At 43.6% G+C, this 26,372-nt stretch overlaps 3 protein-coding genes across 3 annotated transcripts; 2 read left to right on the forward strand and 1 right to left on the reverse strand.

Annotated features, from left to right (window-relative positions):
* Nucleotides 1-2,968: 2,968 nt before the first annotated feature.
* LOC306733113 (cerebellar degeneration-related protein 2-like) lies at nucleotides 2,969-11,270 on the forward strand (the record flags this gene model as incomplete). Its single annotated transcript, XM_079214307.1, has 6 exons — nucleotides 2,969-3,047; nucleotides 8,686-8,798; nucleotides 9,384-9,532; nucleotides 9,632-9,796; nucleotides 9,885-10,092; nucleotides 10,503-11,270. The coding sequence occupies 6 exons, from the start codon at nucleotides 2,969-2,971 to the stop codon at nucleotides 11,268-11,270; spliced, it is 1,482 nt and encodes a 493-aa protein (XP_079070433.1).
* Nucleotides 11,271-15,914: 4,644 nt separating this feature from the next.
* On the reverse strand, nucleotides 15,915-18,786 carry mrpl58 (mitochondrial ribosomal protein L58; the record flags this gene model as incomplete). The annotated part of the gene is made up of 6 exons (XM_079237481.1): nucleotides 15,915-16,467; nucleotides 16,554-16,723; nucleotides 16,931-17,013; nucleotides 17,115-17,174; nucleotides 17,278-17,302; nucleotides 18,625-18,786. 6 exons carry the CDS (start codon nucleotides 18,784-18,786, stop codon nucleotides 16,386-16,388), a joined length of 582 nt encoding a protein of 193 aa, XP_079093607.1. The 3' UTR covers nucleotides 15,915-16,385.
* A 1,065-nt stretch (nucleotides 18,787-19,851) lies between these two features.
* On the forward strand, nucleotides 19,852-25,995 carry daglb (diacylglycerol lipase, beta). The gene is made up of 15 exons (XM_079237404.1): nucleotides 19,852-19,973; nucleotides 20,074-20,225; nucleotides 20,606-20,780; nucleotides 20,884-21,151; nucleotides 21,372-21,494; nucleotides 21,625-21,752; nucleotides 22,154-22,280; nucleotides 22,392-22,475; nucleotides 23,008-23,085; nucleotides 23,189-23,269; nucleotides 23,400-23,527; nucleotides 23,767-23,835; nucleotides 24,252-24,324; nucleotides 24,406-24,659; nucleotides 25,007-25,995. The coding sequence occupies exons 1-15, from the start codon at nucleotides 19,879-19,881 to the stop codon at nucleotides 25,200-25,202; spliced, it is 2,031 nt and encodes a 676-aa protein (XP_079093530.1). The 5' UTR covers nucleotides 19,852-19,878; the 3' UTR covers nucleotides 25,203-25,995.
* The last annotated feature ends 377 nt before the right edge of the window (nucleotides 25,996-26,372 follow it).

Here is a 26,372-nt window from a genome sequence, read left to right on the forward strand (position 1 = left end):
TACCATTAATGGAAAGGGTCAATGGTTTATGAGTAAGTAGGGAGCCCAGCGCGTAACAATAGGCTGATTTGCATCAGAGACGCCCGTTTGATAGCATGTGTGGAGGCCTTGTGGATGGAGGAGGCCAGTTGAGTCAGTCGCCATTGAGGCTTTGTTTTAGGCCGAATCAGAGTGTATCATGATAGCACTTTAACCCTGTGACCCCCCGACACTGTCAGACACAGCGCACCCTGTATCCTTCACAACCTAATATCTGTAGCCTCATTGAGCCTTGAACATGCAACATTGTCTTTATTTCATCCCGATTTACACAACTGTACAGGATTAGAAGAACTTCATGAGTTTGTCTTGCAAAAATGTCAAACAGAAAAGACCCACATTGCAAATATTTGGCATGTGTGGTAGAAGGAGGAAAGGCCTGAGTGTGAGTAAGAGTTAATACGTGTACTGACAATCGTTTGTGGTTTTGTGTGTGTGTGAACTTGGTGTTAACAACCTAATGACCACAATAATCCAGGTTATAGTGGTCTTTAACAGCCCATATTCCTCATATCATAGTCATTTTCGCACTGCTCCACACACTTATGCATTAGCTGCAAACAGCTCACCCATTAACCCACATGCAGTCCGGCTGACAATACATGCATGACGGTAGATAACACACACTTCTGTCATCACACAAAACAGGCTGCAGGCCTGAAGACGTCCCATTCCAGTCATCACAACAACAGCTGGTATTGATAAGGAAACTATCTCAGCATTTCGAGTTATTCAGCCACAATCCTGAGAGGGGCCTGGTTGGCTCACAGACAACAATCCCTGTGATGCAGCGGACTGCCATGATGTCGAGAAAAAAAAAGAGTAGAGAGAGCTTCATCGTCTCATCCAGGCTGTAGATATCCATCAACAATTATGAGTCAGTCATGTCAGTGGATTTTAAACTAATTATTCAGTCATGACGACACCACAAAAGAAGATGAAATCACACATACGTGTGGCAGCAACATATATACAACAATCTGATCTTCCTGTATTACCCTCCCTAATAACATACCTCTCCATCACAATCCTGTTTTTCAAATTAATTGATTTGCTAAAGAAGATTTCATTACTCACCTTTCATAGAACTAAAAGGCTTAGACATGTCTTTCATTGGGGGATATAACTCAGTGTTTTTCAACAGGACGTGCTGAGCAGACAATGCAATGTGCCTATATGTGTCATTTACATTTATTCCAATTTCATTTAGACAGAATTAACTCCTGTGGCATGTAAACGGAGCAATGCATGAAAGTATAACCGTATTCGTTCAGAGAGAGCCTCTCTTGTTTTGTGGCACTAAGACTGGATCATGCCATCTAGTGGAGTAAATTACATACAATAAGCAGCTAACAGCTGGGGACGGCATGGTAACATCTGTACACTACTCACCATTTCATACAACCCGGCCCGACATGAACTTTACTTAAACAAGAATAAAGAGCATTGTCAAGAGAAGAGGTGAGAAAACACGGATATGTCGGAAAACAGAACATCAAACCGAGTCGCATCAGTGTACCTCCATAGGGAACACATTTGAAGGATTGCTCATTTTTTTCTTATTACAAAAAAAATCATCAACAGCTGATTGCCTCAGATTCAGCCTGAAGCGGCTGCGTTTCAGACCACACAGGATCTCCAAGCAGGAACGAAGTAGCTCGTACCACAAGATGGGAGGTAGACCTCCTGTTACAAATGCGTAATTCCCTTCGGATGCACCCAAAGACAGCAAGACTATCAAAAATAACACGAACTGAGTGGTAGTGGTTTAAAGAATACTCTCTGCTGTAGTACATCCGCCCATCCACCCTCACAAACCATCATCAACACCACCACCACTATGGGCCTAGCTTCTGTACATTATTAGGTGTTGCATTTCTTCCACAACCTGTGTACATTTATTTTATTCGTCACATTCCCGGCTCCAAGCAGTGGTGGTAAATATAATGTGTACATGAACTTTTTATGCTACTTTATACTTCTTCTGCACTACATCTCAGTAGCAAATATTGTACCTTCTACTCCACTACATTTATTTGACTGCTTCAGGTACTTTGCAGATTTTGATTACTCTGATCAACTAATCAATTGTGACATATTATTATGGATTAGGCCATCCAGCAGTATATAAAGTAAATTAAAATGAGCTCTACCTGTATTAGCTGAGACACGGAAGTAATGAACACATTAATGCGTCAATAATTATAATACAGTAAAATGCATTATTCTGAAATAATACGTACTTTTACTTTTGGTAGTAGCAGTATATTTAGAAAAATACTTTTGCACTTTTACTTAAGTAAGAGGGAGTACGTCTTCTTCCACCGCTGGCTCCAAGTCAAATATATGAGGTAATGTAACATTTAGATGCAATACGATATTTGAGACTCGTTAATATAATGTTGGGTTAGACTTGATCGTGTGTGTTTATAATTAGTGTGTCTAAATGAATGGCGTCATGCCGTCTTTACGTGGAGTCATGTAGCAGGCGCGCTTGACAGAAAGCTAGTAGAATGGCGACAAAGCAAAACATTCGCAGCTCGCGAGCGGCACGTGAAGGCATCGCGAGTGTGCCTTTGCTGATAACGGGGAGAAAAGGAAGTGCGGTTGAAACATCGCTGCCACGTCTGTAGGAGGTGGGGGGATGAGATGGAGAGAGGCGGGAGTGACCGAGGAAGCATAGAGGAGAGAGAGAGAGAGAGAGAGAGAGAGAGAGAGAGAGAGAGAGAGAGAGAGAGAGAGAGAGAGAGAGAGAGAGAGAGCACGTAGAGCCTCAACACTGCCCGTCCCTTGCCGAGCGAAGAGGCTCGTGCGCAGCTCTCCAGCTTGAAGGAGCGACCCCGGAGAAGCTCTTTTGTTCCAGACGGAGCGGCTTGTTTCTGCGGGTTCCCCCGGCTTCAGGAGGAGAAGGCGGGTGTGGGGGTCACCCATGCTAAACTCAGGGGGAATGGAGGAATTCGTGACTGAAGAGGAAGAGCCGTGGTACGACCAACAGGACCTGGAGCAGGGTAAGACGGGACACCATCCTTCCCTGGCCGCAGCATCATCTCCGTCAGCTGCTGGCCGGTTAGCTAGCTGGCCTCCATTTAACAAAGGCTCTCTTTTTTCTTCTTCTTTTTATTTTGTACAAGTCTTTCCTGCATTTCAAGTAGTTTGTGAGGAGCGAGCTGTGCTCCTTTGACAACAATGCATTGACAGCATGCCAAACGGGGGCCTGCTATTGCTGTCAGCATCAGACAGTGTTGGACTCTCAATGACAATGTTATCAGGGCTGTAGCTAATGGAGGTTCAAACATTACTTAATTTCACAAAAGGAGGATTTTTCTTTAAATCATCAATTGTTTGTTTATAAAGCAACTGCTTCCAGCTTCTCAAATTGCTGCCTTTTATCTGTTTTGTATCATTGCACATGTTGGCTTGGGCTCTGATGGACATTTCCACCTGATATTTTATTATTAAATGTCACAATGCCATAATACACAGCCTAATTATAACCAGATGGCTTAGACTCTCTGTCATGTATTCATTATTCATCATTTTAGGCTGACATAAAGCCAGGATGCTCAAAATGAGCAATAATATTAAAGCGGTGTGAGATAAGGATTTTTAAACATGCAAAATGCTCATCACAGTTTTCTAGAAATGTCTCGTTTTAATGTTACATTTACTAATGTTAAGACAAAAAGAAGAGGAAAAAAAGAACCCACTAAGGGTTTGCTGTTCAGTTTTTGTCTAACTAACCTAATTCAGAGCCATCTAATTAGCCGGCTTGATCTTGTCATTAAGGCCACGTGCTGTATGCGGTCACAGTGACACGACTGAATCCATCATCGACAAACAACTTGGTCATTCATGTCATTCATATTTGAATATATGAAAACAGTCTGAGGACCAGTCAACTGATCATGCTATAACTCTTTAAGTTGTATGTTTTCAGTATTGATTAAAAAAAAACCTACACATTTAATCACGTATATGTTATTCCAGATGGACTTGGTGTCAGCCAATTTCCACATATAGACAAGGACTGTTTAGGTTCCACATGAGGGGAACTAATAACAGCCAGTCACGCACTGGAAAGTACTTTTTGGATGAGGACACAGTTTATATCTCGCTATGCTCTGAACATCTGTTGACACATTCGTCTGCCAATTTAGCAACATATTAAATATGATTTAAAAAGAAAAAGAAAAAAGATTGGAATCCCTCTCATGCTGATATGGCATTTTTTTTTTTTAAGTCCGATCACAGACAAAAACTCCTCGCTGTCTTCTTCCCCGTTCATTCCATTTCCTGTCTCCCTTCATCTCTCAATCTCTTGTCCTCCTGGCAAGTAATTATAACGGAATTATTATTTTTATTTATTTTATTTTTATATTATTATATAGGATGCTGATGCAGTTAATTTTGAATACATAATATAAGCACCTGCAATCATGACATAATGTATTTGTTAGTCAATTTCTTTGTCTGACATCACTGGACCCGAGGATAAAAAAAACATGGATCTTCGCTCGTCTTTATTTTACCGAGGAGGAACGAGTAAAAGAGAGACGGCAACAGACAGGGAAACACTTTCATAAAGGTCAAAATGGCTGGTGTAAAAAAAAGAGGAGAGCGGGGCCTTCATGTGTGCCTTCAGGTCCACACAGAGAGCTTTGTGTCCGGCGGGATCAGAGGGGATGTCAGACCTCTCGGAGCAGAGCTCATGTTTTGTTGTTGTGCGACATTTCAGGATGCCACGAATCCTTCAGAGAGAAAGAGCGAGGGCGAGAGAGATATCGTCGTGCCAGAGCCGCTGGCAGGCTGAGCAGTCTAAGCAGTCTGACCTGAGTGCTGTGCGAGAGAAAAAAGGCTTGAGGCTTAATGAGGAAACGTGGAAGAATGAAGAGAGTTGCACCTTTTTATTTAAAATACTGTGGAGCAGAAATTCGATGAAATGATCGGCAGCTGTTTTGCTCATTGTTTGAGGGCCGTCCTCGACCAAAGGGAATTCGTAGTCGACTTACACTCACACGGCTTTATCGACTGATCGATTACTTGATTTGACCGACAACTTCTCCACAAAGACTCGCACAAAAGCACCACTTTAAGGCTTGAATCCTAAATCAGATATAAGTCTGAAAAAGAGCATGAAAAACACCAATCGACTAATGAAATCTGAGTCGATTAGGACCAAAACAACCTCAATTTATATATTAATGTTCACATTTTTAATAATTTGAATATATCTAGGTCTGTGACTTCTAGTTGAACAAAAACAAGACATTTGAAGAGATCTTCTTGGACTCGTCTTATATGTCGTGCTCGGCATTCATTCTCAATCTACCAAAACTGGTTGACACATTTTTGAGGCAATCGGCCTCGCAGCACCTCCAGAGCTCACCTATCAAAGCCTTACATCTTCACACGTATCGTCACATCTTTATGTCCAGAAATGTTCAACTCTTCCTTGAAGTCATTTGAGAATAAAGCGCTTCGTTCGTGTGGAAAATTTAGCAGATGTCACACTTGGAAAGCTTGGAAAGCAAGCCTTGTCTAGTCTAAGCGAGGTAACGATGTAGCTCACATTTCAGCAGGAAAACAGGAAAACATGTCATTTTTGCTTGGGCCTATTGTGTGTTAGCCAGAGCCTCTACTGGCCCAAGTCCAAGAGGGAACTGCGTGGCCCTGTACCAGCTGAGACAGGAGGCTTGTTGGCTTGACTTGCATCTGATGAGACACTAGTTAAAGCTCTTGTTACGTGTTGTTTACGCCCACCCAAGAACAGAATATTAAAGAACAAAGATGCCGGTTTTGACCTTAAGAATGTTGCTAGAATCTGCTGCTTTGGCAAATAACACGTTAGTGCAGTTCCTAGACAGAAAAGCAGTCCGTCATTGCACTAAATAATTAATTTCTAAGCTGATGGATGTTTCTGGAACCCACTTTCTTTTAGAAGCCGGGGTCTTCAACACAGGACAAGAGAAAAAGGAGAGGTCCTGTTCCCTACATTCCAACAAATCTCATGGGAGACACGCACCTCCCGAAACAACACTGCCTGTGGAAGAGACCGCCCACGCACAGCACGTTACCGGATATGTCTACATGTTCAGTGGTTGTTCGGGAGCTGGTTGGCCAATGCGTTCAGGAGTGCAACCGATTTTCTTTTGAACACACAAACCATTTTAGGGAAATGTATTTGTCACACATGATGCGATTACGCCGGAGCTTGTGAGGGCCCAGCCTCATGGTCTGTGTGGAGCGAGCAGACAGCCGCCTGACTCGCTAAGTCATTTGCTAGTGCACTGAGTGGTATCGATCGGCTCTCTTCCCCTCTCCCGCTTTCACCTTTGTGTTCTCCGGCCATTCTCTTGTCACTGAGCTCCCTCTCTGCCCGCTGGATGTGGACAGTGACACGGGGTCTGGGTTGTTCGGTTTTCTTGGTGGGCTTGCTTTTAGATTTGTCGGAATTGGCCCATGGCTGGATATGATTGGAAGAGTTTTTCAGAGGTCTTCAGCTTTTGCTTATATAACTAGTAGCATATTTTCTAGTGTATTCATAAGAGGAATGCTGGCCAGACTGTTATACCGTCCATGATGTGTACTGGGCTATTTTCAGAATTCAGTGTTTTTTATGTTATGAAACGGGTCTCTTGCCATGTAGGTTTTTTACATACAAGGAATTTGACAGTCACAACAAACATAATAAGAGAAGAAAAAAGACGGTTAAGCCATCAACGCTTAAGCCTAGTTTATGGTTCTCCGTCAGGTACGCCGTCGACGCAGACCCCTACGCCGTAGCCTGATGCGCACCTCCAAAAAATCCTAACTACGCGTCGCGTTGACGCGGACTGCAAGCGCTGTGATTGGTCCGCTCAGAACGTAATTTCCGGCAGTTGCTTTTTCCCAGCCTCGACCGTTTAGTGGTCGTACAGACCACCTCCGCAAACGTCTTCTCTGTCGCCTGCGCTTCAACATTTGCAATATAAGCATTTGCTCTTCAATATTGATGAGCTCCAGCCGCTCCAACTTGGTCGCCATTGTTTATTGTGACCGGAATTCGGCTATAACCCCTGAAACCACACAGCCACACCTCCCTGGCGGCATGGCGGTTAATTGCAGAGCAACACCGTCCCTCGACGCAGAACTTCGAATGCTCAACGACGGCGTCACGTCGGCGTGACGGAGAACCATAAACTAGGTTTTATGCTCGCTACACAATTCTTCCCCATTGTATTGCAAAACAAATCACTTCCTGTTCCGGTGGGTCTCAGGATTTTTTACTGAAAAAAAGAAATGCTTACAATCCCAGTTCAAGATTCAGCATACCAGTTTTTTTATGGAGTGTCTTCTCTATATCATGCACAGGATGACAACTGAGGCAGCTCTGGCAACTGAGTAAACTCTTTCAGGTGAAGTAAAATGAGGTTGTAAAATGAGGTTGAAATTTCTGCCAATCAGACATCCCGTATGTATTCCCTGGTGCATGTAGTGCATCTAATGATGGAGATACAAACCGATAAGACGCAAGGACTTCGATAAGAAGTTAGGTAAAAAAGCGAAAATACAAAGAATAAATCCAGAGCAGCTGACACTAGGGCCCCACAGGAATTAATTTCCGGTATCAGCACAAAGGGAAATGTGTTAATTAGTCCATATGGAGCCGTTGGCAACCGCCTGCTAGCTTGCTACTCATTAGTCTAATAGAAGGAGGCGAGGACGGGACTGCCACGTGCCACTGAAAAATAGTCGCGACTGATTGACAGATATTTAAGGCTAAACCCAGTATATTTGAGGTATAATACAATATATAAGTCCATAATTTAATCAATACATTTATTTACATAAACGCATACAAATATTTCTAAACTACCTTAAACCTTTGGCATTTCAGTACTGCAATTTCTCTCTACTGATCAGTTTAGTTCCCGGCTCTCTTTCTGAGAGGTCGCAAACGTCCCCACGTCTCGCTGACTCAGACCCGACAATGTGGGCCATCAATACTGCTGATTCAGAGCACAGTTGGAATGGAGAACGACGGCAGTGCCTTTTCGAGGCGCTATAACGGTCTGCAAGCACAAATACAAATCGTGGAGTGGGGTGCAATAAGGTAAGAACAGTGGCTGGTGTTCTTTTTTAGATCAACTAACTATTATTACTCTAAATGTAAATTGGACGGACCGGCAAAATCTCTTTTTTAAGGCTATTTCTGTCCCAATCTCAGCGGAAAGGGGTCTCTTCAAATAATCTTGGCTGCGACCTTCATATTCAGTCAGCGGAGAGCAGAGGACCTGCAGGGAGGCTCTCTGTATATTGGAACTGGTCCAGTGCAGACTGAGACAATGTGATGGACCCTATAGTCATTCTTTTCCTGACCCGGTTATAACCTTGCCTAAAATAGAACGTCGCTCCATCTCAATCTAAATTGTGCGGCTGCAGGCGACCTTCTTCTGTGAGAGTAGATTTGTTTTCTTCCTTGTATCATTTCCTATCACACACACTCATAATTTATCCCATTGTCTTTGTCCACCCTTCCTTTCCTGGCCTTCTTTTCCCCAATCCTCAACTTTCTCGCTTTGTATCCGTCTTGCTAAATCCTCGTCTCTCGGTCTGCACTCGTTACTTATTTGTCCATCTCTCTCTCGATCTCCTTCTGATTTCTAGACCTCCACTTGGCAGCGGAGCTGGGAAAAACTCTGCTGGAGAGGAACAAAGAGCTGGAGGATTCCTTGCAGCAGATGTACATCACGAATGAAGAGCAAGTGCAAGAGATCGAGGTATGAAAGATTCAGCCGGGAAATAATTTCTCACTCGTTAAGAACCTGCCTGAGCCATGAATTTAATGAATAAGTAAATTACAGTTAAAGGATGGGTCCATTGTTATTATTGAATTGATTTTAACATTCTGTAGCTTTCCAGTGATTCCTTATACTATTATATTTTGTAAAATCTCAAACTTACCCTTTCAGGTATTTTCAAACTGATGCTGACTCAGCTAGTGCTTGGGTTCACATTATTCATAACCTTACATTTTGGCTGCTTTGGTAACATAACGTCACGGCTATTTTCGAATGGTTGAAGGGGCGTTAACGTTTCAAAACCCGGTAAAGTATGCAGAACCGTAAATAGAAAAGATATTTTTCGAAATTATTTCGTATCTATCGTATTTCGTATCTATCGTCACATTCTTTTTTTGTAGTAGTAGAGTATTGTGGGGCGGTGCAAGACTAGCAGATTTATGTTTTGATTTGATAATAAAAAATCTGCCGAATGGAAATCCATCTGTTGAATTGAGTAAGTTTTATAAATAACTAACCAATGAATAGATTGAATTATAAAGTGTCAACTCGTCCGTCCCACAGTACCTGTCCAAGCAGCTGGAGGTTCTCCGGGACATGAACGAGCAGCACGCCAAAGTGTACGAGCAGCTGGACGGGACGGCCCGAGAGCTGGAGCGCACAAACCACACGCTGGTGACGGACAGCCGGGGCTCGCAGCAGAAGATAGAGACGTGAGTGGGACCTGGAGGTTTTTCTACCACCTCCACTGCTTCACCCTCCTCCCTTTTCGTACCCTTTTCTCACCCCTTCCCCTGCCCCATGGAAAACAGGTTAACGGGGACCATCGAGGCTCTGCAGAACCAGGTGGAGTCTCTCTCAGGGCAGGTGGAACAGCTTCGCTCCATGGAGCAGCTCCGAGTCAGGAGGGAGAAGAGGGAGCGACGCAAGACCATCCACTCCTTCCCTTGCCTGAGGGAGCTTTGCACGGCACCCAGGTACTTGCCAACCCCTCCTTCCCCCGTAGTAGCAAGTCATCTTCGCAACAATGAAAAACACTGCCTGTGATATATTTTTTTGTGTCAGGTATGAGGACGAGTTTGTGGTGGGCCGGGCCGAGAGCTTTACGGTGGACGTGAAGCGTCCACCGTTTGAAGAGGAGAACCAGCACCTGAGGGAGGCGGTGTCGGCTCTGAGAGCGGCCGCCCGGACCGAGAGGGGTCGCAGGGAGGGGGTGGAGAGGGAGTGCAACCTCCTCCTCGGAGACTTCTCCCGCCTGCAGACACGGGTGCAGGTGGGGACACCGTTAGTTGTTTTCATGCACTGGTCAATTTTGAGATGTTGGTTTAAATGTTCAGACTAGTAGAAATAAAACATCCAAAATACACATTTAGGTGTTTATTTTACTACTTTGTCTATTTATGTTGGTTTCTAGTAAATTAAAAAAAAGTTAACATTAGACTTCATATGCATAATTAAACCTAACATCAATAAAACAATTGTCTTAATGTGAATAATCAACTGTTGAAGTTTCATGGTGGTATCAATTAGTTAAATAGTTTCAACCTATTCAGCTGGGGTGTCACCCCTTAATTAATGTATAATTTATGTACAAAATTACACCCCAGAAGAATATTCAGATTTTTATCAGATAATTATTATAAGCTACAATCTTTTTTTCTCTTCTATTGTCTTTGCTTGTAGGATGCTGAGAGCTGCCAGGCGAGGGTACGGGAGCTGGAGGTGGAGCTCCAGGAGCTGCAGCAGCTGCGTCGGGCTCGGACCTACCTTCTGAGCAGCGAGGACGATGGCGTGGCTCTCACCCAGACGGTCCTCAACAGCACCCCAGAGACCGACTCGTTCCTGGAAGTCGAGGTCGGCGAGACGGGAGGGGGCGTGAGGGAGGAGGCCGAGGGCGGGAGAGGCGTCGGAGGGGAGTCCCTCCCTGAGTCCAGCCCGGTGAGGAAGAGCTGCAGCGACACAGCGCTCAACGCCATCGTGGCCCGCGACGCCTCCGGCCGTCGGAGGGGCAGCTACGCCCTTCACGCCAACAGCGTGCGTAAGAGGGGGATGTCCATCCTCAGGGAGGTTGACGAGCAGTACCACGCCCTGCTGGAGAAGTACGAGGAGCTGCTGGGGAAGTGTCGCCGCCACGAGGAGAGCCTGTGTCACGCAGGTGTCCAGACTTCCAGACCCGTCTCCCGAGACCCGTCCATGAAAGACTGCGCCATGGGCCCCACCCCGGCGCCTCCGCCGTCCCCGACCCAGTCGCCCTCCACCCCCGAGGCCATCGAGAGCATCAGCAAGCAGGTGGATGCGGTGGACAAGAGGCTGGGCCAGAACACTCCAGAGTACAAAGCGCTTTTTAAAGAGATCTTCTCCCGTATCCAGAAGACCAAGCTGGACATCAAAGCTACCAAAGCCGCCAAGGCCAGCAAATCCGGCAAATCCAGCAAGTCCAGTAAACAGTAAACGGTACGCTGGTTGGCTCAATGAAAGGACGACAATGCGCTTTCTCAGTGCAGGAGTTTGTGAACAGGGGGCTTGATGTAAACAGTCTTTTAGAGGGTGCTACATTCAAGTGCAGCTCCGATTAATTGAGGTCAAATTGGAGCACGCGTTGTCATCCAACCTTCCACAAGAATCTGATTTGCATGTGATCAATTCGGAAAAGCTTCGCAGAATTCAGTCATATATGAAACTTGAACAAATTTAGTTAAGCACTAGATTGAGTTCAGCCCTCATATTCTCCTACTCAGTGTTCATTCTAAATATACTGGCTTCACTGCCTGACCTCTGTCGGCATCAACCACAATAACACAATAACAGCAGTATTCCTCCCTTGAGCCTCACATGTGCACTGGACGTCAAAGCTTCACAAGATAACGCTAGAAAATCATTTCCGATGAAAACAAGATGGGAAATCAAAATAATACACTAACATGAATCTGTATCTTTTGCGTTTATTATAATGGACTCTACTAACATCTGCATAACTACAGTTAGAAAGACAAAGATCTGAATGGGGGATCCTCTCAGGCCACAGTGCTGTCCGTCTCAAGAATGAACTTGAGGTGGCCAATAAAGCTCCTCTCACGTCGTTTACCGCTACACTATCGGACAGCGCTTTAAGCAGATCCTTCAGTGCGGAGAACATTGCTGTCTTGAAACCGTTTCCTGTGTGAGACCTTGCTACCGGATATTCGCTGTGTGCCTCGCCCGTTTATCTAGAGATTGGAGGAAATTTGGAGGACTAGATTTCTTCCTGTCAGTTTGTTCAAAATGTTAATTCCACCTTCCTGTCCGTACAGTCAATTTAAAAACTACAGCCAGTGGCTGGTTATCCTAGCTTAGCATAAAGACTGAAAGCAGGAAGCAGCTTACTTGCCTCTTTTGACAATGACCGGTTGTGGTTTTGCTTGGGTACGGGTCAGACTATTACCTGGTAAGGAGCAGCAGTTACTTTTTAAAAATATAGATATAATGTGATAATAAGGACGCTTTAGAGGCAGATGTTGTTTGCTATGAACATAGCCAGGCTAGCTGTTTACCCCCGTTTTCTGTCTTTCGCTGAGCAAGCTAACTGGCTGCTACCTGTGGCTTCATATTGAGCAAACCCACTGGTGTGGCATCGATATTCTCATGGAACGCTAAGAAAGCATTTAAGCGTATTTCCCAAAGTGTTCAACTGTGTTTAGCTCGTGTTTAGGCCTGTCCCGATTATTTCTTTTGTAGGAAGATATATTGTCCAGGAAATTTTACAATAAACGATATTATCGCCATTTTAAGTTATATAAAATGATAGCATAATAATGCAAGTATACCTTTTCAAACAGCATTTGGTCACTGGAATTAGAATGTGAAAAAAAATTTAAATACTAAAAATATACTAAAACCACACGACCAAAACAATAAAATGGACTCTCGCTATTTACAAAAAAATATGCAATGTGTGTGCATTGCCTGGCGAAAAGTGTTGGTGACATTCCTATGTCTACAAATACAGCGGTCAATATCGAGGTCACCAAAAATATTCAAGGCCTCGTCCATATGTCGTACAATGAGTCGATTGCGTAAAAAAATGCTTGACGTCATGTCCGTGTATCGTACGAGTCAATAATATAATTATCCTGACAGGCCTACGAGTGATGACTACTTTTACTACTTGTGCTTGTATTCAAAGTGCTCACATTTGTATAAAAAATGGAAATACCTTTCCCATCCAAGCTCTCGCTTTGAGTGCTGAAGATTGTCTTCAACCCAGCCCTCCGGGACAACAATATCATAGCTCAATGAGATACAAGAAGCGTTGTTTATTAATAATAGTGAGTGATAGCTACAGTATAAACTATAGTTTTAGAACAATTCTGTTTTAAGATTGATGATCTCACTAAAAACTAAAACGATGCTGTCTTGCAAAAGACAATCTCTGCAGATTGTTATTTTCACTTTTTCTTGGGCATTATGGACACTTGTCATACAGAATATAAAAATCCTGAAGTCGAGATAATGTTTTTTGCATCGTATGCAGTTTATTTTGTTATTTGGGGGGGACCCTTTTCAACTGGTTCTGTGCTGGAAACTGATATTATAATTCTAAGGAGCTTTTCTTGTATTTCTATAAGTGTTGAGAATATTTTCCCTTTAATTATAGCTCGACAGACACACTGTATAGCAGAACTGCAACCAGTATAAGGCTTCAAAGCAGGGTTTTGTCTGACACCAAACTATTATACTAACCTGCAAACGTGTTGCACCTTTTCTCACAATATACAGTACTTATGCCTTTTTTTCTGGGTAACTTTCCATGTGGAAACCTTTTTGTTATATTGAATGTTATTACAGCTCGCTTAAGCCGCAGCCAAGCTTGATACCTTTCACATGTGGCTAAGCCGACACCCAAGGGATGCGACGCTTGTGTTTCTGGCTAATGTGTTTAAAAAAAAAATGGATGTTTGCCCGCAACCTGGTACTGAAATCCGAATCCTGGAGGGCAACGCTCATGTCTTTAAGAAGGATTCAAGCGTACGGAAGGAGTAATGTGTGTTAGCATAGCGTAAACAAGGCCAAACCAGAGTCTGCTAGAGGCTCGTGAGGCGTCTTTACTGTAACGTCTTACCTTTTGCACTTAGACATGTTTGACGCCTCATCTTTTGTATATTTAGAATAGCTAATATGAAATTGTTTCTGTGTATTTATTTGCGTTTGAATGTTTCAGATTTTTTTTTACTTTTTCAGTGCCTATACCTGAATGTCACTAACAAATTGTCAGAATAAACCTATTTATTGGCTTTACTTCTATTATCCAGTTCAAATTGTGTGCATTATTATTTAAGATATTGCCATTAAAGTTGAACCTCCCCTGGTATTAGTTTTGGTCATTACTGAACTAAAACCTACTTTAACCTGTTAATAAAGCATAAAGTGCATCCTGTGTTGTTGTATGTACTGTGTGTGTATATATATAATGATCCTGAGTGGGGGGAAGGAAGGAATACACAAGGGTGGGGGTCATCTTAAAAAAACATTGGCTTTTCCTCCAACATATGTCGTTAATTTAAGCAAATTCATCTCAACTTATATCCACCTAGTGACCATCATGCTCCTACACAGACATTGTCCATTCTGACTTTTACTTTTAATCTGGAGAGAATAAAGAGATTGGAATTGGCAAAAAAATATAAATATAGATACAAATTTACTGAATTGTTCTTTTTTTTAAATAATGGTATTCAATACCATATCGTCACCAATCCTGATTCAGCTATTTTAGTCAGTATCGGATGCGTTTCTGATATCAGATGGATCTTTACAGCCCTCAACAACTGTAATGCATTTCCTTGCCATACAGCCTTGAATTGCAGCTTTGTCTGAAAGGTGCTGTGACACCAAACCTTCATGCCTTAAATTCTTGAGCCGCTTTAGACTCCTAGTAAAGCAGCAAGATGTTGCTCAAACACAGGTTCTGGTGTGTTTATATTAACTATTTTCTTTGGGTGAACCACATGTAACTCCAGATAAAAGAAACTATATTTAGACTGATTTACACGTCAGACAATGTATTAATAAAGTCCCAACATTTGATGACTTTATCAATCATTTTGAATTTTGAATACTATCGCTAAAAGCACAACAAATAAATAAATGTGTCCTTGAGAATTACTTACAATACTGCAAACTTCCAAACATGACAAAGGTAGCTGTCACACTGATCAGCTTCAGGTCAATCAAATGTTTGATGTTCCTGAGAGCAAGTGGTTGTTTCTACAATCAACATGTAAGAGAACTGTTACCATCACTATGAAGGGTGATGACGTACTAATAAATGCATGAAATATATTGGTACTTAAGTCATATTCCGTCCTCCAAAGTTACAGGTAGGCAGATTGTTAGATTTTGTAACAAACGTTGATCATTTGCAGTCACTCCGACCGCGTGGCCTAATGGATAAGGCGTCTGACTTCGGATCAGAAGATTGAGGGTTCGAGTCCCTTCGTGGTCGTCTTTTACTCTTTGTGCTCTAGCTGTTCAATCCTGTTGTAGTCTATGGCAGTATCTCGTCAAACCCAGACGTTGAATGACGTTTTGAGACTCGTATATTGTATACTGAACTAACGTTCCCTTTTTCATGTAGTTACGTATGAGTCATTGATAACGTACATCAAGATAACAACTATTGTTATTAACACAAATGTCACGTGCATTAAGATTGCGTGGACAAACCTTGTTAGCTAACGCTTTAGTCCTAGTAACTAACCTAGCTAACGAACAAAACAGCAGCCATTATATATGCATTATGTGAGATTTCAATTCCTCTCTGTGCTGCAAGATTCACATGGGAGCAGAGTGGCGCAGCGGAAGCGTGCTGGGCCCATAACCCAGAGGTCGATGGATCGAAACCATCCTCTGCTATGTCTTTTACTCTGAGTGAAACTCCTCTCTGACATTTTTATTTTAAATCCTGTTTAATCCTACTTTATTATATATATATATATATATATATATATATATATATATATATATATATATATATATATATATATAAATATATATATACATGCATTACATTTTTTTATTTCCATATTAATTTATTTAAGCATTTATTTTATGTATGTATTAAAGAATTTTCTTTCTTTTATTCTTTATTTCTGTATGTTTACATTCATTAAGCAACTATTTCTTTATTCCTGTATTTCCAAAGACTACTGGACCAAGTATTATCTACAGACAGACCTATACACTAGTATAAGTTTCTGCTATCATAGCCATCTTTTCCCCTCCAATATAGAAATATATACAATCACAATCTTCAGTTAACAGCTATTAAAAAAAAGCCGGCTCTAGAGTATGATAAGGAAGTCAACAGTTGCAATACAGCTGACATTGCTTTGCAGAACGCAAGTTAACACCAGTCAACACAGTAGTTTATTAAAAAACAATTGTTACTTGTTTTGTTTCAGTTATTTAGTAAGAAAAAAAAGTTTCTACTTATTATATTGTACAGGAAATGAAAGACAATATAATTAACACGGGACGTACAAAATGATGACAATACAATCATGGTAGGTAGACATGTTAACAGTCAAATCAGTCAAACTCCACTCTGCTCCTCTTGGTAGCTGAATTGATCTTCTTCTGTTTGAGTCGCTCCGTGTTCCCCTTCTCTAACCTGCACAAAAAACACATTTCACATCAAGAGACACACAGCTTATGATCCAGGTGGCTATGACAGTGGCTCCACCGCTGGGTGAATACCTGGCTGCCCTGAGAGCCACGTCCTCTGCCGTTGGTTCGGGAGGCCTCTCGCTGGCCTCAGCCAGCATGGCAGCGATCTTCTGTACGCAATCGGAAAGGTTTCTATGCTGACTCCTGCTCAGCTCTGAGGTCACAAGCAGCTCCCCGGCCTTGGTGATGCGGTTTTTGTTCTATGAGGCAGAAAAATGTGCACGGTTGGTCTTAACGGTTGCAGATTCAGAACAAAATCAAGCTGGTTTTGGGAGGTCCTCAAACACTAACTGCACTGTTTTTCTGTTGCAAATGCAATGTAATGATCCCTGAGGAGAAAATTAAAAGATGAACGTCGATGTAAATGTGAGGTGCATACATTTTATTTGGGAAACAATAAAAAAAACCTTTTCAAAGATATTCTGTCGAATATCTTCTGGGATCCAGTCGGCTGTCAGCACGTGGAATCGAACCTCTGCTTTTGTGCTTACTGCGGATTGAGACGTCATTACACAAATAAATAGGCACTGAAACGAAGCAGGATTCAACTTGGCCAAATATGTGCGTGAAGGAAAGTTTAACTTTGAGAACCTTTATTGACATGCTGACCACCAGGACCACTGCTTCTGCTGTACGACACCTTCAGCCGATCTGAGAACCGAGAGAGAACAAACGTATTATTGTTGAAAAATAGAATTAAAAACACTTTCTTTTATGTTTTAAAAAAAAATAAAAAATACATTTGCATATTTACCCACTGGAATGTGCACGTGTGCATCCTGGAAAACATAGGAAATAAAGCACATCTATTGCTGTGCATCCTTGAAATTAAGTCCATTGTACTGTCAAATACATCATCGGACATAGTACTTTTACACTGTAATATGAGCTCAGAATTACGGAAGCGCATTGCATTCACTGGATGAAAAAAAAAGACCCCTTTTCTCGTAATTACGACATCCTGATCTCGTAATTACGAGAAAAGATAAAGAAAAAGGAAACGTCTGTAAATCCTCTCTCAGTGGCAATGATGGCGCTATCGCAGTGAATCTGCTATTATTACCTTCTCGGTTTGAGACACTGGGAAATACTGATGTTTCTGAAAAATGAGGATGGTATTAAATTGAGTATGTCAACACTGCGCAGGCATCTCAAGGCGTTAGGATTGTTCAGGCGGAAAGCCCAGTCTGACGTGCTGGATGTCGCTCTGTTTCTGCAGGAGCAGTTGAACCAACACGGGATGCTTCATGGATACAAATTCATGCATTTAAAATGCATCCAATCTGGTTTGGTAGTGACTGTAACGGACCTCTGAGAGTTCAAAGTATTGTAATAGTTTGTTCCTTTTTTGTTGTTCTTTATTTTAGTCCGTTTTGTTACTGCAGTCGGTGCATTTCCGGTTGCGCTCTTATTTTGAAGGGTACAAAAAACGGAAGTTGTTAGTAAGAAACGGGCAGAAAGAAAAAGTTGCCATAACAACGGAAAACAGTGATAAAAAGGTTACAGATGTATTAGTTTAGCACCTGGCTGATATGGGCACAAGGTTTGCACCTGATCAAGTTCATTTTTTGAGAAAATATTGTTTTAGATGGTTACGTTTTTTGTCTGTGTCAGAGCTTAAGCTAACCAACTGCTATTTCCGTTTTTCTTCATAGTTCTTACGGTGACTTCAATAAACCTTTACGAACCATCACTTAAAGACTCCAGACTATAATTCTGCCGGGGATGCTACAGTGACTCAAAGAACTGTGCGGCACCTGTTAAAAATCCTAGATCCCCAAGGAGTAGCTAAGGTAACGGAACCGTCTAAGAAGACGCCTGTACACATACATGCCATACAGTGGCCAGTATGGCACCTTTCGTAATCAGGTCAGGATGTCGTAATTACGAGATCAGGATGTCGTAATTACGAGAAAAGGGGTCTATTTTTTTTTTTATCCAGTGAATGCAATGCGCTTCCGTACAGAATAGATAGTTTGGGGACATGGGTTGGTTCAAGTTCAGGTAGAGAAGAACACATATTGACTGGGATACAATTTTCGATGAAACACCTTCCTTGTCGTTTGCTCCTCCGCTCTGAGCCATGAACATGCTGACTAACCTGTGCGGTGTCTGTCCATCGTGTCGCGTAACCAACAGTCTGCTGCAAAGCGTTGTTAACGTCTTTCATTACTACATTCCTCATTTGTTCATGCTGTGCAATCACATGTTCTCCAGCACGACGACATAGTAAATAGCACCGCCGTGCTATATGAGGCGCCATGTTGGACTGACGTCGGATGACGAGCTACTTGTAAGCTCAGCGACGCTTGGCGAGGAAGTTGATGCTGCTTGCATACAGCCTTTACACTTGTGAAGGCGGGTACAAACACATAAAAAGACAGGTTCCACCGAGATTTGAACTCGGATCGCTGGATTCAGAGTCCAGAGTGCTAACCATTACACCATGGAACCATGAAATGAGATTCTAAACCGATGAAAATATGGGAACAAATGGACACAATATAGCAATATTCTGATATTTCCAGTCCTCAATTAATTTTGTTAGTAGCTATGAGAGAAATTATATTAAATTGCATGAAACAACGAATCAACATTCGCCACAAGGGGGATCTTGTTATTAGGCGCTTTGGGGGAAACAAGGGGAGAAAAAAAGCGGAACTATTGTACGTTTGTCTATGTTGCAATAGGGCACCACCAGCGGATGCACCCTGCTTGTTTTCCTTTTCAAAACAAAAGCAGCTTTCTACAGCTTCGTTTCATGTTTCCTAAACTTCTGAGAGTAACTCGTGACATACATTATAAAGCGTTTATATATTGCTATCCAAAGAAGGGTAGCGTTTTTTTTTCGTGCGGGATTAGCTACCATTCTCTCTGAATAGCTTTAAAGTATGTTTAGCTTGACGGCTAATGCCTTGCTAGTCACGCAATGGTAGAGCGTTAGCTCGAGTCTGCTAGCTGCCGTTAGCCGCATTAGCAACATTACCTAATGTTGTTAAAGCGGTGCGTTGACAGGTCGCACAACGCAACACTGTTTGTGACGTCAACATTGGGTAACGTTAGCCGACCCATCAACGTACTTTTAACGTACTCTTCCCGTTAGCGCGTAGCTATCTCGCACCATTAGACCATACTTTGGGGAGCTAGTTAAGCAACGCAGGAAAAGGAAGGTGACGTTAGAATGTGACCACGATGGGCACACAGTTCGTCGCCGACCAGTGTAAGGTTAGCGGCTGCTTTTTCAGTGAAGTCATGCGTGACTTGGAAGTGTCCATTGCGCAAGAGGATCCTCTCCGCTCCGCTCCGGTGAAACGGTGAATCACTAATACCAGAGGGGACATCGTTCACCTGCAAGATGCCCGGAATCGTGGTGTTTGGTCGGCGGTGGGGGATCGCCAGCGACGACCTGGTTTTCCCCGGCTTCTTTGAACTGTTCGTCCGTGTACTCTGGTATGTTGTTTACCCTTACCATGTCTGTGGTTCTCTTGAAGATGGTTTTGCCAACTGACAGAATAATGACATCCATTTTGTTCTTCTTTCTCTTCCTCAGGTGGATTGGCACCATGATCCTGTTCACCTATCACAAGGGCAATTTCGATTGCAATGGGAGAGGGTTCCTCCACAGCTATCTGGTCGGACTGTTGGTTGTGCTGGCCCTCATCATCCTGTCACTGTGTGCGATTGTCTACGTCAGTGCCCAAGGTAAAAGCGGCTGTGGTTCATGGTGTCTGCTACATTTAAACAAAATCAATCAGCAGTACAATATAAAGGGAGCTGAACAACCCTTTATAGGGGGTGAAATCCACAGGATCCCAATGCTTTCACTAAAAAAAGCTATAAACCTGTGAAAGGCTTCACTGTCGTAAGCCCAACTGTACAAAGGAAAGAAGGAAGGAGAAACCTTCCTGCCTCGTGCACTCTGATGAAACACATTGATTAAAAAAATAAAATTCCAACCATTACTTTACTCAATCACCTGTTGCAACACTTCAATCTTCCTCTGTGTTGCAGCTCATTGAGCATCCGCCTGAAACAGACGCAAAGCGCGGGTACTTTTTTTGATAGACCGATGTGTTTCTCAGGTACCATCACAAACCCTGGCCCGCGGCGCTCCGTCCCTGCGCTGGTGTACCTGCGAGCTCTCCTGTACATCCCGGAGCTGGTGTGGGCCTGCCTGGGAGCCGTCTGGGTGTCTGATGACAGCAAAGGCTGCGATCCTGCCATGGTGGGTGCCGTCATCGCAGCGGTGGTTGCCAGGTGGGTTTGCTTGGGGGCTCTGAGTTCACCATTTTTCTCATGTTTTAATTTGTCAAGTAGGCTTCTTTTTTTTATTCAGCATCTTTTTTCTGTTTCACAACAGTTGGATCATCCTGCTGTTCACTGCGTTGGGCGTAGTGTTTGTGTTTGACCCGTTGGGTGACCCCCGTGCGCCGCCTGCCGCCATGGAGCCGCTGGGAGTGCGAGACCTGCAGAGCAACGAGGGCACCCAGTTCCTCTCCACGGCGCGCTCGCTCGCCGTCAAGGTGTGGGAAAGCCGGCTGCGGCTTCTGTGCTGCTGTCTGCCGCAGGACGAAAGCCACCGAGCAGCGTTCTCCAGCATCTCGCAGCTCGTCAGTGGGTTCTTCTCCGTAAGGGACACTCACTCACACTCTCTCTCTCTCTCTCTCTCTCTCTCTCTCTCTCTCTCTCGTCTGCACTGCACTAAGTCCGTTGACATAGTAGAATACATGAAGAAAGACTTAAGCAAATTGTGTAGCATGAAATATACCAGAACTGTCTAGTGGTGCGATGCTGCTTGCGAAACCAATTGTGAGATGCTTTCCGGTCTGGTGTTTGTGTGCAATGCAGGACACAGACCTGGTCCCCAGCGACATAGCAGCGGGCTTGGCCCTGCTGCACCAGGAGCAGGATAAGATGGAGCAAAGTAGGGACCCGGACGTCGTGATGGATCACAGCCCTTCCTCCCCCATCGTAAGTGCAGAACTCTGTCGGACATGTGGGTGCAGTAGAGCTGGACCGCAGGCGGCAATCGTTTTAAGTTTGGAGTCGCGCAGGTCTGCAGAAATGTGCGTCTCACTTGTTCGTCTTTCACCGTTCGCAGGGAGAGGATTTGGAGACTGAGTTAGAGAAGGCGGCGCACTGCATGCGGTTCGCTGCGGCAGCCTATGGCTGGCCATTGTACGTTTACTCCAACATCCTCAGTGGGCCCTGCAAACTCAGTGGAGACTGGTAAGATGTGTTCTGGACCAATCTGAGTCAATGGGATCGATCAAGACCGGCTGTTACATGCTCCCCCTTTTTTTTTTTTGGCATGGAAAAGGATTTGCGTTTTCCTCTGCTTATAGGGGGGCGGGGGGGAAACGTGCTTTAGAGACTCCCAAGGCCGGTAGTGTGTGTGTGTGTGTGTGTGTGTGTGTGTGTATATATATATATATACACACACACACACATATATATATATATATATGTATGTGTGTGTGTGTGTGTGTGTGTGTGTGTGTGTGTGTGTGTGTGTGTGTCTCTTTATGGCCTCTCCCGGGCTCCATGGGCCTACAAGTTAATTTCAGAGTCTGAGAAGAAAACTTGATCACATCTGGATTCAAATCAAGACGTGCACTTGTGTGCATCAGTTGCAGAAGTCGCGAAGCCGAGTACGAGATCGTTGGGGGCGACCACCTTGGCTGTCACTTTTCATCCATCCTGCACAGCACCGGCTTGCAGTACAGAGACTTCATCTACGTCAGCTTCCACAACCAGGTAGGATTTTCCTCTAGTTGCCCTCTCCTCTGTGTTCAAAGGTGTGAGATGTTGTTCGAGGTCAGTACCTGTCCAATGGTGATCGCGACTCTCGTATCTTCTTTGCCGCAGATCTACGAGATCCCGTTCTACGTGGCTCTGGATCATAAGAGGGAGGCCATTCTCGTGGCTGTCAGAGGAACACTGTCGCTGAGGGTAAGACTAATAGCTTTTTTGGTTGTTGTAATTAGTAGATAATAGAAAACACGTTGTTTCAATTGTTTGCTTATATATTATATCATATTTGCTACTTTCTTGGTGACCATGAAAATCAACTTGCATCATCACACATTCCCACTATGGTAGTACACGTAAACTAGATTCTGTCCATGCGTGCGCATGAAAAAAGGTCTCTTCTATGCATTTGTAATTCTTGCCATAATCCTCTCCCAGTTCCTCCTAGTGCTCAGAATCACTTCCCTTTTTGTACAGATGGCTTGAATAACCGATAGAAGAGAGTTAAAGGAGGAGTCTTGACACGCATTATCGTTGAGAGATTTGTTGTGGGTTATTCGGTTGAAGAATACTGAAATCTTTCTGCTCATACTTGTCCACATTTGTCCCAACATCGACATTCTGATCAGAGCATTTCATTCAATAACCACAAATAAATGGTGCCTTTGACACAGGGTCTGACACAATCAGTTTCTCAGTTCCATATCAATGACCCTCTGCGTCCGTCCTGCAGGATGTCCTCACAGATCTGTCTGCTGAATGTGAGAACCTGCCCGTAGAGGGAGTGTCTGGAGCTTGCTATGCTCACAAGGTGACTGCACATCTAAACAAGTGGAGAAAAAAAGCTTTTCCTGTGTAATGCGTTTTTTCAGTAGAGATTAATGCTGCCTTTCCCCCCCCTCTCCTTTCTGCAGGGCATGTGCCAGGCGGCGAGTTACATCTACAAGAAGCTGGTCAATGACGGCATCCTGAACCAGGCTTTCTCCATCGCACCGGTAAGAGGTGTAACTGAGGTTAAAAGCAACTGCTGTCTGCCGTAATGCATATCCTGCATCTGCTGTTTATTGTCAAGAAGTAACGGATCGCAAATCCACTAAGTGTGCTGTGTGTTTCCCGTGTTTGCAGGAGTATAAACTGGTCATCACCGGTCACAGTCTGGGTGCCGGCACAGCGTCACTGCTGGCTATCCTCTTGCGCAATTCCTTCCCCACCCTGCAGTGTTACTCATTCTCTCCACCAGGGGGACTCCTGAGGTAAGGAGAAGGCTGTGCAGTAAATAGAAAAACAGCTGACTGTCTAGACCTCTTTTCATTCGTTCATAGCATTATCAAGATGTATAATGTGACATGCTTATTAGTAGTGTGTGTTTTTGTATTATTAAATTATCAGTGAAGTGAAATTTGTAATGTTAGCTCTTAAGTACAACGTATACTTTTTTGATGATTAGACTAATCTAACTAGGTTTTCTGTTCTGTATTTCCTCTGAATGCAGTAAAGCGTTAGCTGATTACTCCAAGGACTTTGTGGTCTCGGTTGTGCTGGGAAAGGATCTGGTTCCCAGGTAACACTAATGGCGTTTTTTGTTGTATTATGCCTTATCCTTTTGAGCCTTTGAATACATTGTTTCATCGAAGTGACAATGCATAATATATACATAATGTGTGTTGATGCTTTTTTAGATCCTTGCAGCAGTTTGGTTTATTGTGGTGTCGTTTACTGCAGATCCCTGGAGGTTAAATATGTTTTTTCGTGTGAGCAGCACTGCAGACTCTTGTCTTTTAAAAGGCCAACACTGTGCCAGGGTGCTCAGACTTTTATAGACCACTGCATGATGGAGACTCTATATTTGGCTCTGCCCTGTTATTACAGGCACAGAGAAGGAGTAAAATGAGAGCAACTCACTCGCTCCTTTTCCCCCTCTGTTTTTTTTATTTGCATTATCCCCCCTTTTTAATCTGCGTTCTTTTTTTTGTCCAGATTGAGCATTCCCAATATGGAGGACCTGAAGAGAAAGATCCTCAAAATAGTTTCAAACTGCAATAAGCCCAAGGTGAGAACCGTTCGCAGCCAACGACGCTGACCGCCGGCTGTGTGTGAGTCTCCTAAACATCTTCTCCCGTCTGTGTTGCAGTACCGCATTCTGCTGCAGGGGTGCTGGTACGAGCTCTTTGGCGGAGACCCGGAGGACTTCCCCACTGAGATGGACAACAGGAGGGAGGAGGAGCTGAGCCAGCCACTGCTGGGGGAGGAGTCGCTGATGATTCGCCACTCCTCGTCCTATCAGAGCCTGGCGTCGGACGACTCGCCGGCCCGTACGGTGGCCCACCTGCCGCTCTTCCTGCCAGGACGCATTCTGCACATCACAGAGGACGGGCCGTCGCGGAGGTTTGTCTCCCCTTCTCTAATACATTTAAAAAACATACCCATCTGTTTATACTCTGCGCCAAACACTTTTGTAAGCGACGTCTTTGCCTGAAATTGCTTTCAGCACAAATATTTAGTCGATACTTCAAGTTCTAAGTTTACACACTTGAGCTGTCACAAGTTATCTTCAGGACTTCCATTTCACTCTACAAATTCCAGCTCAATTCCTCACATAAAACTGACATTTCTCCAAAGTGGCTTGACACTTTTTTGGCTCCTTTTGTCACCTAAACATCTGTCAGCGACAGACTAGAATCGTGAGTTGGGTTTTCCACCAAACTTCGTCTTTATCTTCTCCCCCCTCCTAGATCCTGTTTTTCCCAGGTCCGCTACCGTGCTGACTGGTCGAACGAAATGGCGTTCAGGAGTGTTTTGATCAGTCCCAGGATGCTTGCGGACCATATGCCCGATGCTGTGCTGCAAGCGCTCAAGAGTCTGACCAGCGACAGGCCCTTCTCCCTTTGCCCGTCGTCTGTGAACGGCAACCAGCACAGCGCTGTCTGAGATGATGCTCGACGGTCCTTAGAGCCCGCTACTGTTTCTCACTTCGAACACTTCACGCTCTTCATTTGCATCCTGCGTGCAGACCTGATCCTGAAGCCCCCTTTTCTCGTAAAGACATGTGGAAACTAGATTATAATGGCATACATGACCGAACATGATTAGTTCACATTTTTGGGGCTCAAGAACTTTTATCAAATTGCACTTTTTATTTTTTATTTAAACCATTAATTTTGAGTTACTCTACTACGAGCAACTTAATGCCATGATCTTTGAATGTGCGTTGTGCATAATATATACATTTTATGTAGAGGCTCGTCACTTAAATGTGTCCAATGCTGTCTTCCTTATCTGTGGGGACGACTGAGGGGCAGTCGGATCCAGGATACCGGGGGTAACGTTTACCTCAAAGATGAGGACTGAAGCGTTGCGTCTTCATCGTATGGTAACCGTGGTTAGTCTGTCTTGCGTCTTATTGTCTTGAAACATCAGGGTGAACAGTGCCTATGCATTACAGAAAAATGTAAAGGGATGAGTGCAGTGTGTTTACGGTAAATGTTCTGCACTTCCTACGATGCAGTTTGAATAGTGCATGGTGTTCTGCAAAAAAAAAAAAAGAGAGAGGTAAAGCGTTAAGAACGATTGTAAATTGTGTGGGATTCTGTTTACTTGCAATGGATATCGCTTTTATTTCAGGTAATGTGTGATATTTAAGTTTTAATCGAATGATACCTGCATAACTATTCAACATTCTCAATAATATGCATTGGACGCCTTGATGCAAATAAAAAGCTCTTGTGAAGCACTCTCTATGCTATGATTTATTTAATTTGTTTACTAATAGGAATGCAGGCAGTTTCTCATCAACCTGTTGAACTTAACCCAAGTAAACTCAATTTTCAGGAAAATGGGTTTACAACTGGGCTTAATCTCGTGCCTAAAGCCACGCGAGGGGTTGTAATAATTATGAAATGTCTCCAATGAATAGATCACTAAGGATTAGCTCCAGTTTTTTTCCTCACTATCCTTCATCGGCCCTGTTTAGCATGTGACGTAACCGCGACGTCCCGTCACCAGCACATGACATCTTCAAGGGATCCTCGTTCACTCCTATTTCTAAACTCGGACCTGTCGGATTACAGTGCAGATCGTCTGCACATGAGCAAAGTTGGC

This window comes from Taurulus bubalis, assembly GCF_910589615.1.
Source record: "Taurulus bubalis genome assembly, chromosome: 2".
In the NCBI taxonomy this organism is placed as follows: domain Eukaryota; kingdom Metazoa; phylum Chordata; class Actinopteri; order Perciformes; family Cottidae; genus Taurulus; species Taurulus bubalis.